This window comes from Rhinoraja longicauda, chromosome 27 (genome assembly GCF_053455715.1).
Source record: "Rhinoraja longicauda isolate Sanriku21f chromosome 27, sRhiLon1.1, whole genome shotgun sequence".
NCBI classification, from domain to species: Eukaryota; Metazoa; Chordata; class Chondrichthyes; order Rajiformes; family Arhynchobatidae; genus Rhinoraja; species Rhinoraja longicauda.
The window spans coordinates 17,422,310-17,434,974 of NC_135979.1; the positions used below are offsets into that span (position 1 = coordinate 17,422,310).

At 41.3% G+C, this 12,665-nt stretch overlaps 1 protein-coding gene across 1 annotated transcript; it reads left to right on the plus strand.

The window, feature by feature from the left end:
* The first annotated feature begins 364 nt into the window (after window positions 1-364).
* cnr2 (cannabinoid receptor 2) lies at window positions 365-11,767 on the plus strand. The gene is made up of 2 exons (XM_078422971.1): window positions 365-874; window positions 8,835-11,767. The coding sequence occupies exon 2, from the start codon at window positions 8,976-8,978 to the stop codon at window positions 10,125-10,127; it is 1,152 nt and encodes a 383-aa protein (XP_078279097.1). The 5' UTR covers window positions 365-874; window positions 8,835-8,975; the 3' UTR covers window positions 10,128-11,767.
* The last annotated feature ends 898 nt before the right edge of the window (window positions 11,768-12,665 follow it).

A 12,665-nucleotide genomic window follows, 5' to 3' on the forward strand; every position in this document is an offset into this window, starting at 1 on the left:
AATCCAAAGCATTTCCTGGAGTCTTTAGATACAGCAGGGAAACAAGTCCTTTGGTCCACCAAGTCTGCAACGATCAGCAATCACCTCTACACCAGCACTTATCCTACACACTAGGGACAATTTATTTATTTACCCACCTTTCCATTAAATACAATGAATTAAAAAAATAAACAAGAAATTGTTAACATTTCAGGTGGGTTTAACAGTTACCGGTCACAAATCAGTATTTAATTCTTCCGGCATCACCCAAGTCCCTTATTAAAATTCTTCCTTTGTAATTCACTCCCACTCCTCATCAGTTATTCTCAGTGCAACTTCCTAGAAAGAATGCATTTTTCTTTTGCCTTTCAGAGTGAGCCCAGCCTATGCGTTACCAGTCTCCTTCCTTCAGCAGGGCGACACCCTACGTAACTGGCTCTGTGAGGGGCAGGTTATAGTGAGAACAGTTTGGTTGGCAGTGTCTCCCTCAGCTTATCTAGTGTACCTTGCCCTGGCGGAGAGTGACGCGTGGGTCTTGCTGGTGGTCTAATTGCCAGCTTGTGATTCTGGGGATTTCCCCTTCTGACCTGTTTTTTTTTTTTAAAAGAGAAGCGCAGGCTGAGAGTGCGAGAGTCATTGACAGGAGACCAGCAACCCGCAGCGAACGACAGCAAGAACGGAGAGGCAAAGAGGCATTCGCTTACAGAGAAAGGGGGGTCACGACCAAGTGGCGGCGACAGGCGATCATCAGTCGGACGACCCACACGCACCGAGGAGTTTGGTATCGGGGCTCAGCCCGTTCTCTCAGCAGCTAGGGGACAATTCCACATTCCCCGAGGGCAACCCGTTGAATCCAGGCATGGCGATGAGCGTGGGTCACTCCAGGTGAATTCAGGTAAGAATAAAATATCGGCAATTACAATGCTGGGACTGACTCAGTCTGAAGAAGGGTCTCGACCCGAAACGTCACCCATTCCTTCTCTCCAGAGACGTTGCCTGACCTGCTGAGTTACTCCAGCATTTTGTGAATAAAAACGCACAATTGCAAGTTCAAATTTCATCCAAAATTAAGGAAGTTATAATGTTGCCACATGCTTACATTTTTTTTTCAAAGACACATTGCTAAGGAACAATGTGTAGGAAGTGGTGTAAATGGTGACAAGTGGTCTGAAGAAGGGTCTGGACCCGGAACGTCACCCATCCCTTCTCTCCTGAGATGCTGCCTGACCCGCTGAGTTACTCCAGCATTTTGTGAAATAAATACCTTCGATGTGTATGTAGGAAGGATCTACAGATGCTGGTAGACACAGAATCCTGGAGTAACTCATGCCTGACCCGCTGAGTTACCCCAGCATTTTGTGTCTATGTTGCTAAGGAACATCGTTGTTCTCACGGCGAGGCATGATTAGTTACTGCTTTCGACGTTGAATAATCCAGGATTTGTACAGGGAATTTTAGCGACGGTTTTAAGTTGCTGGTTTTAAGGTCCCGTGGTTGTCTACCCCGGCGGCGCAGCGAGGTACGGAGTCTTCAGTGAAGAAAAACATCACTGGGTCAGGGGGTATGGAGAGAAGGCAGGTACGGGATACTGAGCTGGATGATCAGCCATGATCATATTGAATGGCGGTGCAGGCTCGAAGGGCCGAATGGCCTACTCCTGCACCTATTTTCTATGTTTCTATGTTTCTATCAAGTGCTGGAGTAACACAGCGGGAGAGGCTGCATGTGTGTGTGTGGGTGTGTGGGTGTGTGTGTGGGTGTGGGTGTGTGTGTGGGTGTGTGGGTGTGGGTGTGTGTGTGTTTGTGTGTGTGTGTGTGGGTGTGTCAAGTCAAGTCAAGTCAAATTTATTTGTCACATACACATAGACGATGTGCAGTGAAATGAAAGTGGCAATGCTTGCGGGTTGTGCACAAAAAGAATTACAGTTACAGCATATAAATAAAGTTAATAAGTTACTATTAGTGTCGACAAAAATTTAGTCTCTGGGGTTATAAAAGTTGACAGTCCTGATGGCCTGTGGGAAGAAGCTCCGTCTCATCCTCTCCGTTTTCACAGCGTGACAGCGGAGGCGTTTGCCTGATCGTAGCATCTGGAACAGTCCGTTACTGGGGTGGCAGGGGTCCCTCATGATCTTGCTTGCTCTGGATCTGCACCTCCTGATGTATAGGTCCTGCAGGGGGACGAGTGTAGTTCCCATGGTGCGTTCTGCCGAACGCACTACTGTGTGGGTGTGTGTGTGTGTGTGTGGGTGTGTGTGGGTGTGTGTGTGTGGGTGTGTGTGGGTGTGTGTGTGGGTGTGTGTGTGTGTGTGTGTGTGGGTGTGTGTGTGTGTGTGTGTGTGGGTGTGTGTGGGGGGGGGGGGGGGGGATGGATAGGCGACGTTTCGGGGTTGGACCTTTCTAAGGACCCCGACTCGAAACGTGGCTTGCCAATGTCGCTGTCTGGCCCGCTCCGTTATCACCTCTCCCACAGCCGACAATGGACCATTGTGGGCTCCACCTTTCCTTGGCCATCGGGGCCGGCTCTGATTTGTTCTGAACCCTTTTCACACCTCTGGTTTCCCTCTCCCCTGACTCTCAGTCCGAAGAAGGGGCTCGACCCGAAACGTCACCTACTTTTTTTTCCGAACAGGTGCTGCCTGACCCGCTGAGTTACACCAGCTTTTTGTGTCTATCTCCAGTACTTTGTGTGTTGCTCCTGCATCCTTCCATCTCCTTCAGTAGATACATTGGGCTGAGCTCTCTCCGCCTCTCCGCCAATGGACACCCGGGAAGCCACTCATCCCAGCTCCGGTCAGCCTTATACTTTGGTCCTAGCTTCGTTTCACAAAACAATCCGATGTGCATGTTACCATTACAAATGGGGAGATTTCCGCTACAACCCGTCTCCACCGGCGCTCTTAGCTCCCGGGACGCGGTTAGTGACACTAAATCAAAATGAATAATCATCTCCTTTTAAAAGTCATTTTCGCTCATTCACAGCCCTTAACATTTCTTGACAATGAGATCGGGACTGAGATGGGACTTGGAGATTTGGCTGATGCAGCGTGTAAAGTGTGTGATGGATGAGGACGTGAAACCGCTCTAATTTTACAGAGAATAGACCAGCAGCAGGCGAATCTAAACAAAGGACCAGCGACACGGGAATCCAAACTCCCAGCTTGCGACCCAGTCTGGGCAGTTTAGATGCCAATGTGCAAAGAATAACCGAACATGAATATAATAAGTATAAGAAAATAACTGCAGATGCTGGTACAAATCGATTTATTCACAAAATGCTGGAGTAACTCAGCAGGTCAGGCAGCATCTCAGGAGAGAAGGAATGGGTGACGTTTCGGGTCGAGACCCTTCTTCAGTGAATATAATAATTCGCTATGCAAGAAGAAAACGTGATTAAAAACGCACTGTTTTCCTCCTTAAATAACTTGCGCTATTTGGATGTCAATTTTTCTCTCATTGTTTATGAATACAGAAGACTTTGTCAAGTTAATTCCCGAACTATAACTATTTTATGATTGGTAGGTTTTATGTAGAGAAATAACATATCACACACATCCTGGGCAAATGCGTTTCATGAGGGATATAGAATTGATAACATGGGAAATAGTCTGAAGTCAGGCAGCATCTGTGAGAGAGAAACGATTAACATGTCAGGTCCATGAAATGACCTTCATCATTTTCTCTAAACTATGGACACGTATCCTGCATCAATGAAATGGTTTTTTTATTCCTAAGAACTCAATTTGCACTCAGCTTAGGGCTAAATTTAAAGTGTGAAATACACAAAGTGCTGGAGGAACTCAGAGAGTCAGGCAGCATCTGTGGAGGGGATGGAGAGACACCATTTTGAGTATGGTGGAAGGAACTGCAGATGCTGGTTTAAATCGAAGATAGACACAAAATGCAAGAGTCAGGGAGCATGTCTGGAGAAAAAGAGGTGGCGTTTCAGGTCGAACCCCTTCTTCAGACTGAGAGGAGGGAGGGAGGGAAACTAGAGGTGCAAAAAGGCTCAGAACAAATCAGAGTCGGCACCGATGACCAAAGAAAGACGGAGCATAGAAAAACATAGAAACGTAGAAAAATAGGTGCAGGAGTAGGCCATTTGGCCCTTTGAGCCAGCACCAGCATTCAATATGATCATGGCTGATCATCTAAAATCAGTACCCCGTTCCTGCTTTTCCCCCATATCCCTTGATTCCTTTAGCCCCAAGAGCTATATCTAACTCTCTCTTGAAAACATCCAGTGAATTGGCTTCCACTGCCTTCTGTGGCAGAGAATTCCACAGATTCACAACACTGGGTGAATTTTTTTTTCCTCATCTCAGTCCTAAATGGCGAACCCCTTATTCTTAAACTGTGGGTTATCCCGGTTCTGGACTCCCCCAACAACGGGAACATTTTTTCTGCATCTAGCATGCCCAAACTTTTAAGAATTTTATTTGTTTCTATAAGATCCCCTCTCATCCTTCTAAATTCCAGTGAATACAAGGATTGCGAGAGGATCTGAGTTTAGGAGCAAGGAGGTCCAACAGCAGTTGTAGAGGACCCTGGTGAGACCACACCTGGAGTATCGTGTGCAATTTTGGTCTCCTAATTTGAGGAAGGACATTATTGCTATAGAGGGAGTGCAGCATAGGTTCCCCGGGTTAAAACCCGGGATAGCGGGACTGACATATGATGAAAGACTTGTATTCACTGGAATTTAGTAGGATGCTGATGGAGTTCAGAACCAGAGGTCATAGCTTAAGAATAAGGAGAAGGCCATTTGGGACTGAGATGGGGAAAAACTTTTTCACCCAGAGAATTGTGAATCTGTGGAATTCTCTGCCACAGAGGGCAGTGGAGGCCAATTCACTGGATGTTTTCAAGAGGTTTAGATTGAGCTCATAGGGCTAAAGGAATCAAGGGGTATGGGGGAAAAGCAGGAATAGGGTACTGGTTTTAGGTGATCAGCCATGATCCTATTGAATGCCGGTGCTGGCTCAAAGGGCCGAATGGCCTACTCCTGCACCTATTTTTCTATGTTTCTAACACCATTTCCTGATTAATGTGGATTCCCTTCATTTCCTCCCTCCCACTAGATCCTCGGTTGCCTAGAATTTCTGAGAGATTGTTTGTGTCTCCCTTTGTGAAGAAAGAACTAGTACTTGTTTAACCGTTCTGCCATTTCCATGTTTCCCATTATAAATTCATCTGTCTCTGATTGTAACGGACCTACATTTGTCTTCACTAATCTTTTCCTTTTTGCAAATCTAAAGAAGCTTTTAGAGTCAATTTTTATATTCCCCGCAAGCTTTCTCTCATGCTCTTTTTCCCCCTCTTTGTCCACCTCTGTTGAGTTCTAAATTTCTCCCAGTCCTCCGGTTTGCTGCTTCCTCTGGCCTTTCAGCCTACAATGGTCCACCGTTGGCTGTGAGTTGGGTCCCTTCTTCAGACTGAAACCCTCCTTCCTCCAGCACTCTGTGTCTTGTTCAACATTCTAGCATCTGCAGTCTTGCGTTTCTCTTAAAGAGGGGAATTTTGCTTCGAAGAATGATAACTGGGAGGCGCGCACAGTTTAAAGTAAAATGGAAATACAGGTCCACTGCGGGGTGTTGGATAACGACACTGCAGGGGGTTGGGGCTGGGAGGGGGGGGGGGGGGGGGAGGGGAGGCTGTGGTTCTGTTCACTGACTGCAGTCCATGTCAGACTGTAGGGGACTGGAATCTCGATGCACCTGGAATGAAGGCCTGTGAAGGGGAAGGGTTGCCTCTGTCTCTCCAATCTTGTGGGATTGACTGAGGGGGAATTTAACCAAAGCAATCTCCCACAAGTTTAACCCAGGACCTCCTCCTGTTGCCGGTGAGCACATGATGCACCCTCAGTTATGATCCAATTTCACACCAGAACACTCTGCAGGTAGCGAACAGGCCAGTGAATTTGACACGAAGTTCCATGGTAGGTGAGTTTCCAGATTCATTTGACCGAGACGCCCTCTTTTCCAGCAGCTGTTTGATCGAATGGTTCAGATACTTGATCCAGCAACTTCACGCTCCCTGTCCCTCCCCGGCCTCTCAAGGGCATTAAAGAGGGGGCTTGTTCTCCGTTAGTAGGGAGTTTTTACTTGGACAGCCCATCGGTAGGTCCATTTGCTCAGTGAGATGGGTTTCATAAGGGACACTTGAAACTGTAAAGAATTGGTTTGGAGAGTCCTAAGATTGATCCTCTGTTTATTGAGACAGAAAAGACAGGAGAGCTCTTTATGATCGAGCCAGGTACAAGTTCTGGCAGTTCCCTGCGATGCTTAGATCCCTAGCGTTCAAGTAGTTTCTGCTTCATTGTGCTCACATAAAGTCATAGGGTCAGGCTGTACAGACAATGGCGCCCATAATGGCTGCCTCGCCAACAGTCTGTCTCATCACTTCCTTCTTTGTTGTTTTATTGTTTGTGTTAAATGTAGATTTTAGTGTTCTTTCGCTTGTTTTATGGGGGGGGGGGGGGTTGGGGGAAACCTTCTTAACCTCTTACCTCGACAGAGATGCAATTTTCTTTGCATATCGTATCCCCGTCCGCACTGCGGCCTAACATCATGGAGCTGGCGGCCTCACAGCATCTCCGGAGAACATGGATCGGCATAAATCACTTTCATTATTTACTTGTGGAACTTGCCATCATGCCTTCCCTGTCGGCTACAAATGAGCATCATATCAAACCTATGGGCTTCCTGCCGACACCCAATTTCAAAGTTCCATTTACTATGTGAATTAAATAATTAGCCAAATATTACAGTGCTAGTCTCTGCACCAGTCAAAATACATTATGTGGGGAACTATATTTTCAAAATGATAAATGTTACGCTAAACACTTTCATTGATAAAACCTATATTCACCGACAATTGAAAATTTCTCATATATCTGCAAACCTGTCTTGCCTTAAATCAGTCTCAAATCTGTCATATTTCTGTGTAGGAAGGAACTGCAGATGCTGGTTTAAACCAAAGATAGACACAAATAGCTGGAGTAACTCAGCGGAACAGGCTGCCTGTCCCGCTGAGCTACTCCAGCTTTTTATGTCACATTTCTGTTCTTTTCAGCTCAAACATAATGGCCAATGTGCCGCTTGCAATCTTTCCTTGTTCCTGTGAAACTCAATATAGTTAGGCACTGATTTCTTTCTCCTTGCATCCCACAGTATTCAAAAGAAAATTAATTTTACTGCTTGTTTATTCTGGATCTCAAGATTATTCAAATCCCTAAATCCATCAGGTTTTTCATTCACCCCCTCCTTCCATAGTTTTAGTGCAAACATTCCACCCAAGCAACATTTCTTCATTTTTTTGTAAAAAATACAAAAGATCATGAGTCTGTCGCTGTTTGATAGTTAATGCTTGTGTATTATTGGTTTATTAATTTGCTTGTTGACAAATCCTTCATGAAAAGAGTGGGTATTTTCAGAGGAGATACAATAATTTACAAACAGCACTTAAGAATACTTGCCTATCGTCACATGTATTATGTTTATTTTATGTTTAAATAGAATGTTGCGTTGTTAACTCTTTAATAATAAATAATAATAACTATTCATCACTAATAATAAAAACCTGTTTATTAATAATTAATAATTAATAAATCATTAATAATGATTAATGATTTACTCATTTATCATGAACACTGATGTATGAAATTTCAAGGAGGTCTCATTGTGCTAAAATACTTTCAGATCTATCATTTGGGAGATGCAATGTAAATAGAATTTATCAACACTACAGGACAAATAGTGTTTATGTGAAGTTGGAGTGAAGACTTAGAAAGGAGTTTAATAATATTCAACAATTTTGGAAAGATGGTTTCCCTCTGGAAAACAAGATCCAAAGAATTTCTGATGAAAGTTGTCTACCTGTGTATTTTATTGTAGGTATTGATTCTAAGCATGCTGATTTGTGTCTGAGATTTGAACTACACAAATTAGGATTTGCTTCAACAAATGCATTTTTTTCAATTTGTGAAACAGAGGCAATCTTAATTTTTTTGAGTAATATATATATATATATATATTTCTTTCTGAGAATGTATCTATATCTGATCAGACCCAGTGTCTCTTAAAGTTATTACATATTTGACCAATAGACTTATGGTGGATTATTATGTTGTATTATCTAGCGCCATCTAAGGAGGGAATTAAAAAATGTCAAATGCCATTAAAAAATTGCTATGAAATTGATCGGCACATAGTAATAGAGCCTTGAAAGGGGCAGTTCATTTGTTGGTATTGGGTGAAAATAATCCAGGCAATGCACTTAAGCAACACCTGTGCAGGGTTCAGATGAGCAAGTAAGAATGTCCTAGCATTCCAGGGCACAACAGAGAGATAGTATTGGCTGAAAATTGTGTGCGGCTGAGGGTAATAACAAAACCAATAACTACTGAAGCAAGGTCGGTGTGATTGAAAATTGTTTATGAGTTCCCTTGCATTTATAGATTCTGTCCTGACAACCCATTCTTCACAGAATGTTTTTCTACCATTTCTTGAATACAGAACTGTCTGTTACCTGTTTCACTGTACAGGTCATGATGTTTCAAAAGACAGAAAATCATAACCATTTTAAAACTGACAAGCAAAATCCTTGCAAATATGATAAGTTAAGAGTTTTGGACCAGATGTATCCTTATGATTTCTTGATGCTTATTCTAAACTGGTTCTAAATGGTACTGAAGCATTAGAAATCTGAAATGTTATTGGTCTCCCAGAAATATTACAAGCCTCTGGTAACAGAAATGTTGTGGCACTTTACCGAGCTCAGGTTTAGCTAACAGACAGTATTAGATGGTCAAATTAAAAATGTCTTTACTAATTTAGTTATATTCTCTTTTTTAGGCACAATGAAGAACTGGTGCTGAAGAGATTAAAAAACATTGAAAATTCCATGTTCAAAACCACCTTTAAAGGTCCACAATCTGATTAAACATACTTTGGAAGCACAGTTTGGAATTCTGAAAGATAAAAGCGCATCTAAAAATGAATGAGAATAATTCATTTTTGTTTAACTCAACTCCAAATTCAATCACTTCTTACACTACAGATGAACCTAATGAAACGGATTGTGGCAATAGCACCATACTTATGGAATCCTTCATGATCCTCACAGAAAACCAAAAGAAAGCTGTTGCCGTGTTGTGTTTAATAGTGGGGCCATTTACCGTATTAGAGAACATCTTAGTTTTATGTGTGATACTCTTAACTCCACATCTCCGAAATCGACCCTCTTATTTATTCATTTCTAGCCTTGCCACTGCCGACCTCATGGCAAGCATTATATTTGTTTACAGTTTTGTTGGCTTCCATGTCTTTGAGCACAAGGACACTTATGGCATCTTTCTGTTTAAACTAGGAGGTGTCATTGCATCGTTCTCAGCTTCAGTGGGCAGTTTGCTGCTCACTGCTATTGACAGACACATATGCATTCACAAGCCATCTGAATACAGGACAATTTTAACAAGGAGGAAAGCAGTGAAATGTCTTTTAGTTTTGTGGTCAGTTGTTATTTTGATAGGTTTATTTCCTTTGATGGGATGGAATTGCTGCGATTCACATTATCAGTGTTCTGAGCTATTTCCTTTACTTGATGAAACCTATTTAATTTGCTGGATAATGCTTATTACCTGTCTGTTAGTTTTAATAATTTACGCCTACATACATATTCTCTGGAAGGCCCATTTTCATTCAGTCCACATGGAGAAACAGAAAGAAGGAAGGAAAGTTCAATCAAAATTGGGACATACACGTATAGATATTAAACTTGCCAAAACACTGGGTCTAATATTAATAATTTTGATTACTTTTTGGTCTCCAATCTTGGGTCTAATGATTTTTGATATATTTGCAAAGGTAAGCAAAGATACCAAAAAGGTTTTTGCCTTTTGCAGCATGTTATGTTTGTTAAATTCGACTATGAATCCAATTGTGTACGCACTAAGGAGCAAAGACATGCGCAGTGTACTCGTAAACATCTTGTCTGGGTGCAAGAGGCGGTCGCCATCTTTGGAGAACAGCATGGCGTCTGATGGACACACCAAAAGCAACAATGCCAGCACGACTATGCTTTCATCATTTGAGAAATGCAGCCTTGACATTTCGGAAAATGATACCTCACCAACTGCAGATGAGTGAAATATTTGATTGCTGGGATAGAAACTTTCAGATCAAAACTTTACGCAAAGAGGATGAGCAACCAGCTGATGCTACTTATTGGGATCCACATGGCTGGAGAGTTCTTTCAAGTGAACACTTTACAAGGCATTAAGTGAACCCAATTCACCTATTGATGGAATTTCTATGTACTAATATTTCAAACATTACAAAATTTAAGAATCACATTTGCCAACTTTACAGCAAAAAAATATTACTAGGTACTCATGACTTTGGTGTCCGTTTCATCGACATTTCAAAATGTGAATTGTCCCTTTTTCCATTCATTATCAAAGAGCTTTGTATATGCATGATCATGGTTTGTAAATGCTGCAATGGATTTCTGCAGACTTAGTGCAATAAACATCCTGGCAAAATAATCTTAGAGGTAACACCGATTAGACTCAGATTTGGGAAACCCATTAAAATTTCTCATTGGATCATAGTCGCACAATGCAAACAATAATCTGCAAATGATATATTCTCATCATGTTGAAACAAGTCTACTGAGTCAAACCAGAAGAGCTGATAACAAGATGAACATTTTATGAGGGAGGATGTATTTTTATATGTAGCAATAGTTTTGTTGTTTGGTCCAAGAAATAATACAAATAAAAAATCTGTAAAGTTTCACAGCTTAAGATTTAAAGTTAATAAAAGCAGAAAACGCTGGGAACATTCAGAAGGCTGTATCTACGTAAAGAGAAACAACGTTAACATTTCAGCTCAAAATCCCTTCATCAGAACTGGTAAAGAGAGAAAAGCAAGTTCATTTTAACTCCCAGGAAAGATGGGAGAAGGAACGGATATGATATTGGCAACATCTGTAAAAGAGTGAGGGTTTCTGGAGGGATAAATTGTAGAGTTCCTCTGGTCATTTGATTAATCGGTATAGTTAGAGGATGATAAAGCACATCCATGTAAAATGCTGTGAGATGTAGTGTTGTGGAACATACCCTGCAGGTCTGGCTTTGCTATTAGAAAAGGAAAAACCAAGCTAGAATCATATATGGATGATTTACAATGGTAATGACCAGCTCTGATACAGACAGAGAAAGCAAGTTACCAGAAATTGTAGAATTTGAAATTGAGTCCATAAGACTGCAACATGCCCAGTCAGAAGATCAGGTGCTGCTCCTCAATACATCACTCTTTATTTTGTAACTACTTATTCTTCGTTGTTTGTGTTATGGTACTCTTAACCTATTGACTGGAAGATCTCTACAATGTCATCCTTAACCTCACCCTATCACTGATGTTCCCTATGTTTTATTCCTTCTCCCACCTTCCCGACAACTTAAAACATTTTGTCTTTTTTTTCTCCAATTCTGCTGACAAGACTGTTAACTGTTTCTCTTCTCACATGTGCTGCCTGCTGAGCATTTGCAGAATTTTCTGGATTTCCAGCATCTGCATTTTAGATTTAAAGATCCTTGTTTTAGTGTATGGTTTGTTTATATTCTCGATTGATTAATTAAGTTTGTTGCCTGCTGTGATTATATATTTATGGTGGAATTTCCAATCTCCTGTGATAACTCGCCAAGTGACACACACATTTGGTAAATAAACTCATCACTGTTCATGGGATCTTGTTCAATTTTTACTGAGTTTGATGATAAGAAATAGCAGCTTCACCTTCCTCGTTAATAATTATCTTCATGCATTCTTAAAAGAAATTATTCAACCAGAATGTGATATTTGAATCATTATGGATTGTTTATGAGTTCCATTTTGTGTATATTCAATGAAACAGACAAGAAAAGACTTTAAGTAAATTATTTAATAAACTTCAGTGTATACCATTTTGTTCAGATGAGATTTGGAATTGGTGCCATGCTTTGCCTGACTGGCCTGATTTTTGTTTTAAATGAAATCAATATGTGATTACATTACTGTACATATTCATCAAACTGAAGTGGTAGAACTGAATAGTACAAGGTAGATTTTTGCCTATCATATTCTGTAGTTTTAAAGTGTGGAATAGAAATGCACATTTGGCAACAGCACAGAATTCAACATATTTCAGTGGCAGGATATGACTTTGATGAACTAGGTGAGAGTGGTGCAGTATGTGATTAATGTTCCTATTAACAATAAGTTCCTTAGATTTTTTTCTTGACTAAAGCAACTTCATCATGAATTGCCTTGAGAATACTTTTGGTGTATTTGAGATTTGTTTGTATTTCACCATGAAATATTTCCTCACTCATTTCAGAAATTCAAGTCTGTTTTAGGCACAGAATACAGGCGGATAACATAATCGGATAACACCAACTGATGACAACCAATATGCTGTGATCAAAAGTAAACAAGATTGGGAGAAATGATTGTTATTTGGAAAATGCCATAAAGTTATCGAAACAGATAAATATAAAACTGATTATCAAGTACTGAGATAACCAGGCCACCTGATCTCTCTGTTCCCCACTTCTAATCCTGATGCAGTGATGACACACCAATCCAGAATATCAACAGGATCATCCAGAGTAGTACAGCATAGAGTTGCTTTCAGAAAAATAT

Excerpts from the sequence above, each read along its gene's own strand:
- cnr2 (XM_078422971.1), top strand. The coding sequence starts at position 8,976 with ATGAATGAGAATAATTCATTTTTGTTTAACTCAACTCCAAATTCAATC.